The sequence below is a fragment of the Maylandia zebra genome, linkage group LG23 (genome assembly GCF_041146795.1).
Source record: "Maylandia zebra isolate NMK-2024a linkage group LG23, Mzebra_GT3a, whole genome shotgun sequence".
NCBI lineage: Eukaryota > Metazoa > Chordata > Actinopteri > Cichliformes > Cichlidae > Maylandia > Maylandia zebra.
In genome coordinates this window covers 42,136,934-42,154,197 of record NC_135188.1, presented here as the reverse complement: position 1 = coordinate 42,154,197, position 17,264 = coordinate 42,136,934, and the positions used below count along the sequence as shown (strand labels likewise).

Sequence of the window (17,264 nt, the reverse complement as noted above, 5' to 3'; positions counted from 1 at the left end):
TAACATAACTTTCATAAAGTTAAGACTACATTAATTTTCCATTTTATTTAGAACATCACAGGATAGCACGATGACTATTTTACCCTTTTTTGCTTTGTATCATCAGTATGAACTGATGGGACACACTGAACACATCTGCTAAGATCTTCCAGCCTTTGTAATAGTCACTCTTCATTTACACAGAAAGCAAAAGCATCAGCGATGCTTCAGCGAGTTTCTCAGTTGTGATTGCAACTGCAACAGCGACACCATGAGACTGAAGCGTGTTACTACAAAAGCAATCCAGAGAACAAAAACGCTGCTGCTGCTGGGAGCTTTAAACTAAACTGTGCTGAACCTGTGCCAGCACATAAAACTGAGGCACCTTAAGTTAAAACCTTTTATTGAAAGTGCTTTGGAATGTACACTTTTAGAAAAGAAAAGAAAGAAAATAAGTTTGCATCCCATGTTTCTAACTTAACTTTTTTTCCTTCTTCAATAAGCAGAATCTGATTATTTTTTTAAGAAAACTCAAAGAAACAAAGCAAACTCATCAAAAACAAACCTCTGTGTTTATATTACAACCTGCCAGAGTCATATTTACAAATCATTCAAAAAAAACAACAGTAAAAGCTGCGTCTCATCCCCACCCCCCCATCGTTTCTGTCACCAGTCTGAACACATCACCGTTTACGGACTTTGTAGCCGCAGCTCAACATCACAGCCAAACAGAAAATCAAGAGAGAGCTGAGCAGTGTCACCCAGCTCGGCATCAATCAACCAGTTTACCAAGAGTCCACCAGAGGTCCCTCTCAGCAAAATCCTGTCTGACAGCAGCTGGACGTGGAGTCATTGTCACGTAGAGATGAGCTGAAAACAGATTTTGCGTCAGCCTGGAGCCAGCTAGTGTCCAATCTCAGAGGCAAGCCGGTCCTGCATGACTCTGTACTTGTAAAAAGAGCAGAGACCCCGAGTGAAGTTCCAGCCCAGAGATATGGAGAGGATGTAGAGAAGGCCGAGCAAAGCAAAGGGGTAGAGCAGCACCACGGTGTTCTTCAGGAAGGGTAGAGCTGTGAGGATTGAAAGAGAAGACTCTTTACATGAACCACTGACAGCAAGAACTACATTTCTCTCAAGGTATACGTGCTCCATGGTGGTCATGCTGCCTTATAGCCACAAAGAAAATGAATCTCTAATAAGTTAAAGCCTTCTCACTTTACTTTAGCGAAAACACCTGTAGATGTGTGTAAATTCAAAGTTTAGTCTGCTGCACTTGTGTCAATGTCACCAAATGGCCACTAGATGGTAGCAAAACCAAGATCACAGTTTAGTGCTGTATTACATTTTGTTATTGCACATCTAAGCCCATAAAATACTAATAATGTTGAAAATTAGGGCTGATTGGACTTTGTAAATTATAGCAAAATTATAGTTGTTAAGTTACAAAAATTTATGAAACATTTTCATGCGCAGTAGAAAATGTTCTGCTACTTTTCTGATCACCTTTTGGCATTAATCACCAATTTACAGCAGCTTTTTAGTGATAACAAAGTGACACATTGTTGGAGAAATCAACAGTCAGTATTTTCACAGATTAAGACTAAGAAAATCAACAAATGATGAACCTGAAAATTCATAAATTAAAAAAAATAAGATTTTTTTTTCATTTCTAATGTAACTAAGATATAATGAAATTGAATTTTCAGCAATAAATCAAAAACAGATTAAGAAAATGCATGCAGCATTATGATGTGCAGGGTACTTACCGTTGTACCCTAAGAAGGTTATGTAGAGATAATAACCAATAGCAATCAACCATAGAGTGTTTCCGACAAAATATCCCAAGAACCAATCTGAACTTATCATCACAAGATCTAAAAAACACACAAAACAACACACAAGAAGAGTCATCAGTGCTGTAATGCATCTATGGAGAAATTATCAAGCCTAAATATTAGCAACTGCCATGGTACAAAATTAAAGAAATAAGAAATGAAAAAGAGAAATGTAGTGAAGCAAGAGCATCATAAACATTTCTTTAGCCCTTTAAATTTTATTTTAACTGTACTGACAAACATTTGTTGGTTTGAATCAGATGATTTAATTTCACACATGCTGATTAAACTCATACAGATCTACAGGCTACTCACGGTTGATGAAGAAAAGTTGCAGGAAGTGCAGGATGACTAAAAGCGGGTAGAAAGCATTGAGGTGAACGTCAAATGCGTAGCCCCACTCCACGTCAAAGTTTCTGCTGGGTTGTTTCAGCAGGTACCTGTTGGTGACCACCCTGGAGAAGAACACATAAGATTTGGCATGCAGTAAAGAACAAACAATATGCCTTAATTAGAGTAAATAAGAGGACATCTCATTAATTTATTCAATGCTACTGCTCACCACATTATAGTTGATATGAGCAGACCGACTCCTATACAGTCAACAAAGACGACCCAGAGCAGCAGCTTCAGCGTCTCCACGACTCCCATTTCCAACACAAGACCGAAGCCTATTGTTGACACTGCACAACAACACAGGGAGTGTTTAGGTATCATAGCAGACAGCCAACATCGGGGTTTCACTGGCAGGACAAGTGATTGTTTAAATGTAGTCAAACAGATTAGGTTAGAGGTAAAATTCACAAATATCCTCATCAAACCTTGACCACAGTGCTCTTTAATTATTTAGGGAATGAGTATTGACTTACCACATAGCCAGATACTGAGCAGGACCAGGAAAGCAGGATCATCTCTGGCCCACTGATCTTTAGTCTGTTTCCTGTACTGGAAGTTGCGATACACCCTCTGAGGAGAGGTAAACAGGTAAAGCATCTGCCACAGGGCGAACTCAAAGTCCATTTGTCTGAAATGAAGCAGCCGCCGCAGATACTTGTAGCGCTTCGCACCCGCTGTGTGGCGTGCAGCGTCCCTGGAAGCCAGGGCACCGTTGCTGTTTGTGGTTGGCAACATGGTGCTGAAAATCAGATGAGAAGAGTGAAAAGTGAAAAGGACTCTAACCTGAGACAAAATTAGGATGAATTTATAACTATACTGTATTATGCCATTTTATGCCTACTCTCAAAGCTTCCAGAGCAATGATGGATGATTTACGTGCATTTCCACTCATTTTTATTACACCTGACATGCTCTGTGTGATACGTTTGCCATATAAATGTGCTTAAATGCTTAGTATGAAGGATTTGGTGCGTGATTGTAAAATTGATAAGGAACCCACAATAAAGCCATTTTGGAAAACCATGGACAGCCATAGAGAAGTTCATCAAGCTTAACTCCTAGACACGATGCCCTACAGCCTAGTGTAAGTTATATATAAGCTGTACCTTAGCTGTAAATTCTGGTTTCAAATTTGGCACATAGTCCTGCAAAGCAAACTTGTACACTATATCTTCTTAACCTGTAATATTATATATGTCCTACAGCAAGTTGTGATTGATAAGCATTCTTGGCTTTCTTCAATAAAAAAAAAAACAACTGCTTAAAAAGAACAGCACAGAAGCAGCTATCTGGTGCATTTTCACTAAGTTGGATTAAACATCTACACATTATGTAAAGTCATCTCATACGTATCAATTAAATAGGACACACACTAAATAATAATAGTGACTTCCTGCATAAACACTGATATGTTTTAATCTCCTTGTCGCTTTGTTTGCTAGCAGACACAGTTAGCACGTTGCTAGCTACTTTAATAAGATGAGACGGCCCGTTAAGTCTCACCAGCAATAACCATAACGCAAATTGCTCAGTAGCTATTTAGTTTTTTGGTAAACGACTGAAATTCCTCACTTAACGACAAAATTACCTGTTTCTCTTGCAGTCCTTCACATGAGAAAGCCCAAACTACTGCTCGTTTTCTGTAGCTGTTTGCATATGATGCTTCCTGAACTGTCGCGAAAATGCACACGTAGATAGTTCCGGTAACGTTCCCTTCCTCATGGGAAATGTAGTCAAAGGTGAAGTTTGAACTTTCATACGGTGAGAAAGTCTCCAGTGTGGCAATTTAAAACGCCGTGTAGTTATCAGTGGGTTTTTTGTTTGTTTGTTTGTTTTATTTTGTTTTTTCCCAAAACACAGACCAATATATCATTACTTTGTTCCATATTATTAATACATTTTATGTCCACAAGATAAAATTTACAAACCGAGTTCAGTTTCTTTTTTTTTCAAACACCGTCATGTTTTAAATAATTGAGATTTCAAATTTTATTTTAGAGTTTTAATTTACTTTACTTTAATTTTTTAATTTTTTAAGTCGGGGACATTTTGTTGCTACATTGAAGCTACAGACTGTAAATAAAAACTGCAATTTATGCTGAATATTAGTGTTTGAACGATTTTAAGACTTTTATTGTGAAAAGTGTGACCTCGTATTCAAGCGGAAACACGACATCCTGCTATTTCCGCTAACGCCATAGCCGTTTCAATTGGTGGTATAACTAAGATCACCGCTGTTCTGGTCAAGAAGGCCAAATAGCGAAAGGTAAGAACCAAACAAATGTGATGCATACATGAACGCATCGACATATATGTGTAATTAAATGTAAGGAAACGAAAAAGGAAATATTTGAGCTTATAACTTCAGTTACCCTCTACGAACATGCAGCGTCTCTGTGTCCTTGAGTAATACTGTTAGCTGTCACTGTTAGCCCGCAGCTCATTAGCACATCCACATAAGCAGAGTATTATTTAAAGCCGTTGTGCTGTGCTGTTTGATGTTTTGTTGTCTCGATATTATTTGTAAATTCTTCATTTCTCTGCATTATTTTGTTAAAATGCTGAACACTGAAATCGCGGCCATAACACTTGTTATTGTTGACAGCTGCAAAGCCCAGACGCACTGGGTACCGTGGCTCAGGAGTAGGAGTTTGTCACCTAAACTAGACTTACTAAATCAAACATAACAACCATGTAATAAAGCATTTTCAGAATATAGATGGGGACAAAAGTGGCAACAGCAGAGGCCTTTAGTGCACTGTCGTTTTTCTGCACTGTAGTGATTGTGTTATAAAAACAAAAGTAACGATCTGGCATTTATGCTTGCTTTCTCCTTTGCAAACACTTGTGTACACTTTAAGTAATTATAATGACTTCAGCATTAGCACATTGAGTATGTGCTAATGCTGAGTACGCTCATATGTTTTCTCTCACAGAGTCATGTTGCGACTGCCGACCGTTGGCCGGGCTCTAGCTGGAGCTGCCAAGGGCAGCCTGGCTTCTTCCAACCCAGGTATGGTCTGTGAGTTAGAGTAGAGATTACATAGCAGTTAATGCAAGTTTCTAAATATAGCACCTACTGTATGCATGTAACAGGCATAAAAATGTGCCTGTTGATTGAGTAGGATCTTTTCTTTCTATGTGCATGCACTTCAAGTGCGTACCCCAGTGCGTGCAGCCAGCAACATGGTGGAGGTATTTGTGGATGGGAAACCAGTGGAGGTGGAGCCTGGAACTACTGTGCTGCAGGTACGAAAGCTTCAGTACACAATTTTACTGCAAGCTGTTGTAGATGTCACCTAGTGTTGCCAGCTCATGCTGTGTAGTACTTTGTGGTATCTGTGTTTTCATGACAGTAATTTCGTGCATCAATGTGAATCAAAGTGAATCTGAGCTTCATATTCAAAAATGGGCTCAAATACACTAATTCTGTATCTAACAGGTAGCCAGTGTAGAGTAGCGAGGATAGGGGTAATGAACAAATGGGTCAGTTTTAGGTAGCTAGCTAATCTCTGGATTAAGTTTTGGCCTAGTTTTCAAACACTGTGAAATAGCACCACGCAGTCTGGATTTATGATTCCTTCAAGCACCAGTCAACTGGGCAGTAACCACTTAGGACAGATCAGCTGACATTTAGTCACTTTCCTGTTTTATAAAGGAATATTAGTGCAATAGGAATGTGCATATTTTAGCAAAGCTTTGACTCATCTGTTAGTCATTTTCACATTTTAATTCTAAAGAAGGCAGACCACAAAATTAGCAAGAAAACGTAAAATACCTGGCAATCTATTCGCTAAAGCCTGGATTGTAATTTCACATCACGTATATTAACCAAATTGCCTTGTTTCTTTTCCTGGCTAGGCCTGTGAGAAGGTCGGGGTTCAAATCCCCAGGTTCTGTTACCACGAGCGCCTCTCTGTGGCAGGAAACTGCCGCATGTGTCTGGTGGAGATTGAGAAAGCACCAAAGGTAACGTCAGGCTACTGTTTATACTTGATGAAAAGGATTTTAGCTGAGACTGAGTTTAAGATGCTTTGGGACCAATCTCAGCGTAAATGATTAATCTATTAATGATTAATTTATTTGTAATGTATGCGTATTGTGTCATGTGCCCTCAGCCAGTAGCAGCCTGCGCCATGCCCGTCATGAAAGGCTGGAACATCCTCACCAACTCAGAGAAAACACGAAAAGCCAGGTAAAAACTGTAGCGGTCTCTGGTTCTAGCTTAATGTTATTCAAACTTTGGGCACACTTTGAAAACAACAAGTCAAACTAAGGAAAATTAAAGGCGTGTATTCATGTGTTTGTGTCTCATCAGAGAGGGAGTAATGGAGTTCCTGTTGGCCAACCACCCACTGGACTGCCCTATTTGTGATCAGGGAGGAGAGTGTGACCTGCAGGTAACCTTGCAGAAGTGTAATTTAAGTTATTCTCATGAGTGCATTTAGATCAACGGATCAGCTTTTTTCCCGTCTTTTTCTCCTCTTTTCTCAGGATCAGTCCATGCAGTTCGGTTCAGACCGCAGCCGCTTCTCAGAAGGAAAGAGAGCAGTGGAGGACAAAAACATCGGGCCTCTCATTAAAACCATCATGACCCGCTGCATTCAGTGCACGCGCTGCGTCCGGTGAGTGTCATGTACACGTCAGTCACGAATAATGTAATAATGTGGCATTAACAGCGATGTAATGTGGCAAAAGACACGTTACATTCATGGAAGGTCCACAATTCCTTTATAATTGTGTTTTAAACTACCTAGAAACCGAACATGAGGACATAATAAAGACCGATAACACACTTATTCATCTAAAACGCACACATACATGCACAGTGCTAGACATCAATGTGTGCTTCAAGAGGGAAAGGTCACAGTAATTAAAGAAAATATTGCACTTCTGTAATAAAGGGTGAATAAATAACTAAAAGCAGTGTTGAAAGATTTGATGTACAGTGATTAAAACCAGTTCATGCTTTGATGGAGCTGTAACATTTGCATGGAGGTGGATATTCAAACAGCTTGCCCTGCCTGCGTGTGTTTGTAGTTTTGCAAGCGAGATTGCCGGCGTTGAAGACCTGGGAACGACAGGAAGAGGAAACGACTTGCAGATCGGGACGTACGTGGAGAAGATGTTCATGTCGGAGCTGTCGGGCAACGTTATCGATATCTGTCCTGTGGGGGCGCTCACCTCCAAGCCCTACGCCTTCACTGCAAGACCGTGGGAGACTAGGTAGGAAAGGGTCTGATGCTCGATTGTATTTAACACGAGTTCTCTTGAACTTCCCGGAGCAGTTTTACGTCATGTTGTTCCGCCGTCTTTGCAGGAAAACCGAGTCAATCGATGTGTTGGACGCTGTCGGTAGCAATATTGTTGTGAGCACACGTGGAGGCGAGGTGATGAGGATACTGCCCAGGCTCCACGATGACATCAATGAGGAATGGATTTCTGATAAGACCAGGTAATACAGAACTGGACATAAAGTCTCACACTTTATAATCATCTTTAAAACAGTTGGGTGTGTTTTTGTTTTAAATATATATATCTATTCCACTGTATCTGAACTAAACTGTATCTGCAGGTTTGCATATGATGGGTTGAAGAGGCAGAGGCTGACCCAACCAATGGTGAAGGATGAATCAGGTCAGCTGACCCCGACCACCTGGGAGGATGCTCTCACTCGTGTTGCTGGAGCAGTAAGTGCTTTTGCTTCTTTATTGGCTCTTGCTTGGTAATTAAATTAATCATAAATAAATTCTGGGAAACTTTAAGGTTTGTTGTTGTTTGTAGTCAGGAAGTTTGGGGCTGTCGTCATGCATAAATGTTTGTGTTTGTGCAGCTGCAGAGCGTGCAGGGGAGTGAGGTGGCAGCCATAGTGGGAGGGATGGCGGACGCTGAAGCTCTGGTCGCCCTCAAAGATCTCCTCAACAGACTCAACTCAGAAAACCTGTGCACTGAGGAGCTGTTCCCCATGGCAGGTGCAGGGTAAGGAAGAACCTCTCATCATCCCTTAGGTGCTAAAATACATGGCTTTATTAGCTGACAGTGTTATTTTTTACTTCTTTTTTTGCTTTCTGCAGAACTGACCTGCGTTCCAACTACCTGCTAAACTCTCGCATTGCTGGCATTGAGGACTGTGACCTGCTGCTGCTCGTGGGAACGAACCCTCGCTATGAAGCCCCACTGTTCAATGCCAGAATCCGCAAGAGGTAAACACATATCACAGTTAACGGTTTGTTATTTAAGTCTAAGTTTTAAGTTGTTTTTTTTTTTTTTAAAGTTTTGTAATTGTTATCGTCTCACTCCGTCAGCTGGCTCCATAATGAGCTGCAGATTGCTACGGTGGGCCACAAGGTTGACCTGAGTTACACGTACGATCACCTAGGAGAAGACACTTCAGTCTTGAAGCAGCTGGCCAATGGCACACATGCTTTCTGCAAGGTAATGGGCACTCACGTCGTCCAGTGAGATTCAAAATGGTAAATGGCCTTAAACGCTTGAATATATAGAGAATGAACTCCAACAATCAGATTGCCCGCTATGAGTGAGCGCTTGAAGACAGTGGGAAGGAAAAACTCCCTTTTAACAGGAAGAAACCTCCAGCAGAACCGGGCTCAGGCAGGGGCAGTCATTTCCAGACTGAATATCTTTTTTCCGTTCTCTCCTGGCAGGTCCTTTCAGCTGCCAAGCGTCCAGTTGTGGTTGTGGGCAGCGGCGCTCTGCAAAGAGAAGATGGAGTTGCAATTTTGAGCGCCGTCTCCACCATTGCTCAGAACGCTCGAGCCAGCAGCGGAGTGGAGGACAGCTGGAAAGTCCTTAACGTCCTGCACAGGTACAGCTAAGCAGCTGATTTCAAGTAACCCTAATGCAATGAGATACAGTAGATGCTCATACTGTGTGTGTGTGTCTGTGTGTGTGTGTGAGAGCAGGGTGGCGAGTCAAGTGGCTGCCCTCGATCTAGGCTACAAGGCCGGAGTGGACGCCATCAGGAAGAATCCACCTAAAGTGCTTTTCCTGCTGGGAGCTGATGCGGGCTGCATCAGCAGAGCTGACCTGCCCAAAGACAGCCTCATCATCTACCAGGGTATATACACACACACACACACACACACACACACACACACACACACACACACACACACACACACACACACACACAGATTTGACAAACCAAATGCTGCTAATCTGGGGACATGAATGAACATCAATTTGCAACTCCTTCAGGTCATCACGGTGACGTAGGAGCACCGATGGCAGACATCATCCTACCCAGTGCTGCATACACGGAGAAAAACGGCACTTATGTCAACACTGAAGGCAGGAGCCAGCACACCAAGATAGCCGTCACTGCTCCTGGAGTCGCCAGAGAGGACTGGAAGATCATCAGAGCTTTGTCTGAAGTAAGCAGGAAGTGTTTTGAGTATTCCGTACTGATGTTCACTATTAACACGAAACCAGTCATCTTAACGTCTCTGTGCGTTTTCAGCTGACGGGTGTAACGCTGCCCTACGACTCCTTAGATGAGATCCGATCCAGGCTAGCCGAAGTCTCTCCTAACCTGGTCCGTTACGACGATGTAGAGGAGGCGAACTACTTTAAACAAGCCAATGAGCTCGCTATGGTACAGAAACACAGTTAGTTGGTCTGCCTCTGATTTACCTGACAACTTGATTCAGCTGTTTATCTCCTCACTCTGTTCCTCTCAGACTGTGAACCAGGAGCTCTTAGCAGCTCCTCTGGTGCCGCCTCAGCTTACAGTAAAGGACTTCTACATGACAGGTATGTTTGTTTACTTATTTTTTTATATATATAATAGCTATTTTTTTTCTCTCAAAATAATGTGCAAGCAAATATGTATCATAATCTGTGCTGCTTCGTTCTGTCTTCAGACTCCATCAGCAGGGCTTCCCAAACAATGGCGAAGTGCGTCAAAGCCGTCACAGAAGGAGCCGCCGCCGTCGACGAGCCATCTGTTTGCTGAACACTTGATATGACGACAGCTCTGCCTTTTTCCTCTGAAGCAACACACATCTCTGAACTTTGTGTCTTGAAGTCGCCCTCAATGCTTGTGTATACTGTTGAATCGTTTTCGCCGCTGAGAACCAGCTTTGTGGAATAAATCTGAGAAACATACAAAATATAAATAAAATCCTAAAAATGTCTTTACTCCGGTTTTAAGGTGTTTTTTTTTCCTCCATTGCATCATTTTAATAACATTCAAATTATATCACTTATGACGCCTTCCAAATGCTTTAAAATCAAACGAGTCCTCATATTCTTCACTTTATTTTTGCAATGTATGTTTTTTAAAATATGTATTATATTACTAGACTCTAGAAATGAAGTAATAAGTCAGAATTTGGACTCCTGTAGGAGCTCTGCATGTTCTGAGTTTAAAATAATCCTTATTTACACTGAGCTGCAGTGCAGCTCCTCATTTGATCCACTGTTGGAAACAAGTTTTAGCTCCTCTCCCTTCCTTTCTTCTGACTGGCTGCCCCTCACAAACAAAAGACTGCAGGTGCTGTGACTGAGATGACCATATAAGGACGTCCTATCTCTATGGCATGTAGATCCAAGTGCGCAAAACAATATGTGAAGCCTGAGCTTTTGACTCACAGAGTGACTTCATGTTTTATATGAGCATCCAGCATTGAAGCAGTATATCTGCATGGCAGAAGGTAAAGAAAAGCACGATGGGTTTCACACCTTCCTTCTGAAATGTAGCTGTTTAAAAGTTTTTTAATATTCATTCTATAACAGACAGAAAAATAAACTCTAAGAAACACTTGAGCTCCAAAATATGCTCTTGGCCCAGTTGACATTCTGAAATTGAAGTATGTGCACTCAGAGCCACTCATCTGAGTCTCAAAGTTATTATAGTGAGGCTTGAGATCGTTCTGGACTCTGGGTCGATATCTGTTGTCAAAGAACTTCTGTAGATAGAGGCGAGCTTTTGATGTGATTAAGTAGTTAAAGGAGTGCCTGTGTGTTTGTTCTCAATGGATCCAAAATAGGATGTGCGCTCGGAGTTGGACGCCATTCCCACAGACAAATGGCTCCTGTCATATGCAGTTACCTAAGAGAGGGGGGGGGGGGGGGGGGGGGGGGACACAGGAGAGAAGAGGAGACGGTCTCATCTCTCCACTCTTTGTCTGCTCAGTGTCTAAGACCAAGCAGCGAGTTCATTTATTGTTTTTTACTACTCCCCATATCTGGAGTTTATTTTCACTTTATGGTCAGTACTATGGCAGTAGTAAGTCTTCTATTCAGTTTCTAGCTTCATTGTTCGTGCTCTTTCTCAGTTCTTTGAGACTGTGTGCAGTTTTTATTATTTTTACATTTACTTTTGTTTTGTCTCCCAAAGCTGGCTCAGCATCCTCTGCTCTTCCCTGCAGGGCATCAATCGGGGACAAACAGCAGGGCACACGCTGGACTAATTTTGGCTACAACAGGAAAATGGTTCCAGTTAAACTTCTCATTCTGGGAGCTCAGAACACTGGGAAAACAGGTAAGCTGGAGACAAAGCAGCTGAAAACCACAGGCACGCAGAGAGGGGGACGTGCTTTTTAAGTTCTGAATCAGATAACATCTCAGCAGTGCATGAAAGAGGTTAAGTTTAGGGTTAACTGCGAGCCACGGTTTAAAGGTTTTTGCTAAAAATGGAAAACCTAGAGTGTTTATCTTTCATAGCACTGACATGTACCTCCATCACCTCCACTGCTATGTTTTGAATGTCATATAGGTCTGCTACTTTTGTCCAGCTCTAAAAATAGCTCGTCTTCAGTTGAGTGTAATAGACAAACTTGTTGCTTCATTTCAAATGTTTGTGCGCTCGACTATGAGCTCAGCTGCTTTCATGCACTGAGAAGACAGATTCATGGCACAGTTATAGAGACATTACAACACACCCATAACATTTTAATATTACACATATTCCTACGAAAATAACTGAGGAAACATAAGACGTGTGATGAGTAAAAATTATCATACATTCTTACAGTATAATGACTAATGCGAATAGCAAACTCCAAAAATAGCAATGCCAGATTTAGCTGTCGGCACTTTGTCAATGGTTTAAAGGCTCACACATCAAATTCCATTAATTTCCTTCATATTAGAAGGACCAGAGTAAATTTCAGGGAACAAAACATCTATGCACAATGTCAACAAAGTCTGCATGCTGGGATTCGATTGTGACAGTGGTGGGCAGCATGCCTGAAAATAAACTCAGTGTTTTTCCAGGTGTAAAGGCTCAAGTGATGATTTAAACAAGCGTGTTTAACCTTTTAATGTATCCTGATAAAATACAGCAAGGCCTTAAATAGCAGACATGAAAGTCAAACAGACACGAGCCTTTGGGCTCTTTCCACCCAAACACAAAGGAAGCACTTGTGCATTTATTTAAATAAAGTCACAAAGAGGGTCGTTCTGAAGGCAACACTCACATAAGGAGGCATGACGTGAGCACGGGATGCTTTAGATCAGATTCAAATGACTAAAAGGAACTTTGTGTGTGTGCGACTGTGCAGAATGTGTTAGAAATATGCTTCTCGCCTTCAGCCACTGTGTCTGTTTTGTGTCTCCAGCGCTGTGTGTTCGTTTCATAACCAAGCGATTTATTGGTGAATACGACCATAAAAAAGGTAAGACCTGGGTAAATATTTTTGCATTGCTGACAGTAAACATTACATAACTTACCTGAGTTCTTCACTGGCAGGATTTTTGAAAGTGACACAGTTCTCTGTGTGTGTCTGTGTGTGTGTGTTCTTCAGAGGTGACCTACAAATGCAGCCGGGTGGTGGATCAGGAAGCTGTCGATCTGGAGATTCTGGACTTAACTTGGAAGGTAAATATTGACTTTTATTTGTAGTTTTTTAAAAGGCTAGACTTTTGCTGTGTCCAAATTATTTGTTATGTTTTTCAAATCAAAGCATTTATTTTGCAAAATTTTCAAATGTTTTTTGTTCTGCCATGTAAAAGTCAACTTTAGAGGGGGGTTTGTTGTTGCTGTTTTTAAATAATTTGCAAACAAGTTTTGTATGGAGGGTCACAAGTGCCAAAATAGATTAACTAATTGCATCACTAAATAATTAATTGACTATGTCAGTAATTAAAATTGAAATTATTTTATAAATATGTAATTAATTAATTAAATAGCAATTCATTTCTTTTAAAACTTCAGAAAAATGTTTTATTTATTTCCTTTTTTAATTAATTTACTCAATGTTAAATTAATTATTTAATGTTGTGTTTAGTTCATTCATTTTGTCACTCACAGTCCTCCACAGTCTGCAGTGTAGTTGGACAAGTAATGCCATTTGTTTCAGTTGTTACACCCATTACACTTCTTGCTTGTTTCCTAATTCCAGTACCAGTAGGTAGTTCAGTTTCCAGCTTCTGCATCTGTATGTTGTGCTTGGGAAAGATACTGAAGATCCTCTTTGTGGGTGTGCATGAGTGATAAAATAAAAATACCTGTGGATGCAGCTTGGAGTGTAAAAGTGCTTTGAGTTCTAGCTGAAAGTTAAAAAGACATCATATAAGTTAAATTCCATCAACCATGGACTAAGTGTTGGTAGGACACAGAATACTAATTAACTTTCCAAAGATCAAAGGAGTAGGGCTCGATAACTTCTACCGCTTCCTGTTCTGATATAGTATGTATAATATGTTCATAATATATAAATTTATGTTTATTTCATATTGTTGTTAACACATATCCAGCTATGTCTATTATTTATGAATAAATCTGAAAACTTTTTGATGATATATTCTCCTCTAGGAGAGCTCTGTAGCTTCTCTGGAGTCTTCCATTCGCTGGGCTGATGGTTTCCTGCTGCTGTACTCCATCACACAGCGCTTCAGCTTCCTGGAGGTCCCACAACTCAAGACGCTCATTGACCAAACCAAGCAGAATCTGGGTGGGGAGATATTTTGATCTGTATGAGAAAACGGCTGCTGAAAACTGAACTAACAGTCTGTTCTTCACACAAACATCAGGCCTCTGTTCTGTCTCTCTTTCACCTTTACATACACACATAAACACACCCACATATTCACAGATTGAGTGGACGTAGATTCCATGTTTGGTTGTGCCACCCTGTCTTCTGTTAGTAGTGTGCTGACAGAATGACTCCAAACTGCGTGCCATAGGGTCATCGTGATGGTTTATTGTCACTTCACTTTGTGTGTCTGTGTGTCAGTGGTTCCCGCGGTCCTGGTCGCCAATAAGGCAGATTTGGAAATCGGCAGGCAGGTGACAACAGACGAAGGACAGAGACTAGCCAAGGATTTAAGGTTTGAGTGCTCATGTTTTCATATGTGCATGGTAATACTGTACAATGCTTTTCTTGTCTTTGTTATACTTGATAATAAAATAACTTTGTCATTGATTAAGAATAATGTCAGTCCAGTCAAGCTGGGCTGTAACCGTAAGCTGATACTCTTGTACACAACCAGCTGGCAAATCCCAGCTGAAGCTGTTTTAGCCTGCCCATCTTTGCTGTCCATCTGCAAACCACTTTGCAACCCCAGTGCCCCCTTTTATGCTGTTTCTGACTTAATCCATGCCAAATTTGCTGTCACTGATTCATGCTGTGCTCTGAGCTGGAGCTTCTGCTGTTACTCCCTCTTACTTCATGTATAATGTACACATGGAGGGATGGTGAGGCACACAGCATGTAGTCTACTATAAATTATATGGAAACAAGCTTTTTTTGACTACATGGTCAATATTTTATTAATGAATTTCACATTTTTGTTACAGAATTAAATATTTATGTATAGTAGTGTATGTATTGGATATCAATTCTGCTCAGCCTGAATTCCACTATATGGTGCCTACAAAGTCTGAGTGCTAAATAAAGTAAGTAAAAACTATTTCCTTGCATGCTAACTAAATGAGCCATTGATTTCGTTCTGTGTCTTTAGGTGTGGTTTCAGAGAGTTGTCTGTGGCTGAAGCAGTCCTAGCAGTGGAAGCAGCAGTGCTTCAGCTCATCAGGTTTGTTTCTTCTGTGTTTTGTCAGACATGTGATATCCATGCTAGTCAGATTTTAATCGTGTTTTCAGTGTTTCGACTATGAATGCAACATTTTTATTAATTAAATATACTCAAAACAACAGTCAGTACTGCTCCTGATGGACTGCGCCCTGTCACACAGCAATAAACAAAGGTAGTACAAAAGATTTTCTTATAGATGGTGATAGGAAAGATCCTGAACGATACTGGAAAGCAAAAACAATAATTAGACATCTCTCTAGGGTGTACTGTTAGAGCCCAGAGGATTTTATGATTCTTTTTCATGTGCTGTTTGATTGTGTGTGTGTGTATGTGTGTGTGTGTGCCACAGGTTGGTGTTGGATCAGCAGCGCCCTCTGCCTGAACGTCGCTCCTACATGTTGACTGTTCGTCACGCTCTGACCAGGAAACTGACCAGATCTAAGACCATGCAGTGGTGACAACAGCAAACAAACCCCCATGGAAAAAACTGTAGTGTAAAATGGGTTGGGGTTTTTTTTGTTTGTTTTTTGCTTTAGTTCTTTTAGTGTTAGATATCTCCCGTATCTCACATCCAGACAGAGTTATCATGCAACGTCTGGGTTTCTGGATTTATGGGTGATGAGACCAGGATTTAAAAAATAGAAACTCGCCAGACACTTTTTATTAGTTATCCCTTGATACTACTGGGTTGGAGTCTTTTTTTGTCTTTAAAAATGTCTTAATTCTTTATAGCATACATTCAAAAAGTTACTGGAAGCATTCTTCACTGACTCTTTTGATCCATTAACATGACAGCATCACAGTTGCAGCAAATTTGTCAACTCTGTGAATCTGTTGCTCCACCACATCACAAATGTGTTCTGTTGGATTGAGATCTGATGACTGTGGAGGCCATTTGAGTACAGTAAACTGGCATGTTAAGGAAACCAGTTTGAGATGATCTGAGCTCTGTCACACATCATGTGTTATGCTGCTATCAGAAAATGAGTTCAGTGTGGTCATAAAGGCACGGAAATGGTTAGCAGCAACAGCAAGGTCTGGTGTGGCATTTAAATAATACATAACAGAAATATCGTTCACCCCATTAAACTACCACTGAATTATCGGTACAAGGCAGAATGTACATGTACCTTTCCAACATACTTTCATGTTAATTGGGCCAAATCAATATTCATCAGACCAGGTAACATTTGTCCAGTTTTTTTTGTTTGTTTGTTTGTTTTTTTGAGCCTGTGCAAATTGTAGCCTCGGTGTTGCTGCTGTAGCCCATCTGCTTTGTAAATTCAGAGTTGTAAAAAACGGTTATTCAGTTGACTTCCTGTAAACTCAAATCAGTAAAATCACGTTTCTTTCCCATTTTGATCATGAGATCAAAATGCCCATGTCTAGGCATGTACACAATCAGCTAATCACATGAGTTGCTGCAATACACTTGAGTGGTGTCTGAACTGACTGCTAGAAAGCCTACGACTCAGTGCCCCACATATGGATACTTGTAAAGGCTAATAGTACACTAATAACATTTATTCAGAACTTAATGGGACTGCGGAAGACAACACTGGAGACCAGCTCCAATGCACCTACTGCTGTTCTGCATAGGCCTCAACCACATGAGCCAGCTCATCACTGAGAGTGGATCCAGTTATAGATTCAGGAGTGGAGTGACCGTGAGCTACCACCTGCAAATGGATGACATTACGTTGCATCCCAGGAGTGACTGAAACATTAACTCACTGATCTATCTAACGAGGATCTACAACGAGAACATCAGGATCTGATTTGGACTGGATAAATGTGGTCGAAGGGTTGTAAAGAGAGGAGAGGTGATCCAGACTGAATGGGTGGAGCTACCAGAAGGGAGGATAGCAGATATACAGGACATTTACAACTAAATGGGTATCCCAGAGGAAGCAATGATAAAGATGCACAAAGGTTAGCCACAGCCAAATACCTTGAAAAGGTAAGACAGGCCGTGAGAAACCAGCAGAATCCACGCCATCATTCATCAGATACTCATTTGGAATCTGGCCACCAGAGGAGATGGATGCCACTTAT

General features: G+C 40.9%; 3 protein-coding genes across 3 annotated transcripts; 2 read left to right on the top strand and 1 right to left on the bottom strand.

Annotated features, from left to right (window-relative positions):
- Positions 1-365: 365 nt before the first annotated feature.
- Positions 366-3,948, bottom strand: unc50 (unc-50 homolog (C. elegans)). Its single transcript, XM_004575377.2, has 6 exons — positions 3,799-3,948; positions 2,684-2,949; positions 2,377-2,497; positions 2,130-2,269; positions 1,746-1,853; positions 366-1,049 (listed from the first exon to the last, which is right to left on the bottom strand). The coding sequence occupies exons 2-6, from the start codon at positions 2,943-2,945 to the stop codon at positions 883-885; spliced, it is 798 nt and encodes a 265-aa protein (XP_004575434.1). The 5' UTR covers positions 2,946-2,949; positions 3,799-3,948; the 3' UTR covers positions 366-882.
- Positions 3,949-4,370: 422 nt separating this feature from the next.
- Positions 4,371-10,370, top strand: ndufs1 (NADH:ubiquinone oxidoreductase core subunit S1). Its single transcript, XM_014413946.3, has 19 exons — positions 4,371-4,476; positions 5,147-5,223; positions 5,368-5,459; positions 6,072-6,179; positions 6,329-6,405; positions 6,529-6,610; positions 6,705-6,835; positions 7,251-7,436; positions 7,531-7,665; positions 7,786-7,900; positions 8,044-8,189; positions 8,285-8,413; positions 8,516-8,645; positions 8,876-9,036; positions 9,134-9,288; positions 9,429-9,604; positions 9,691-9,825; positions 9,911-9,983; positions 10,094-10,370. The coding sequence occupies exons 2-19, from the start codon at positions 5,151-5,153 to the stop codon at positions 10,183-10,185; spliced, it is 2,196 nt and encodes a 731-aa protein (XP_014269432.2). The 5' UTR covers positions 4,371-4,476; positions 5,147-5,150; the 3' UTR covers positions 10,186-10,370.
- Positions 10,371-11,376: 1,006 nt separating this feature from the next.
- Positions 11,377-17,054, top strand: LOC101470117 (ras-related and estrogen-regulated growth inhibitor). Its single transcript, XM_076880348.1, has 8 exons — positions 11,377-11,442; positions 11,603-11,715; positions 12,794-12,850; positions 12,980-13,053; positions 13,990-14,128; positions 14,411-14,504; positions 15,138-15,209; positions 15,559-17,054. Exons 2-8 carry the CDS (start codon positions 11,664-11,666, stop codon positions 15,665-15,667), a joined length of 597 nt encoding a protein of 198 aa, XP_076736463.1. The 5' UTR covers positions 11,377-11,442; positions 11,603-11,663; the 3' UTR covers positions 15,668-17,054.
- Positions 17,055-17,264: the final 210 nt, after the last annotated feature.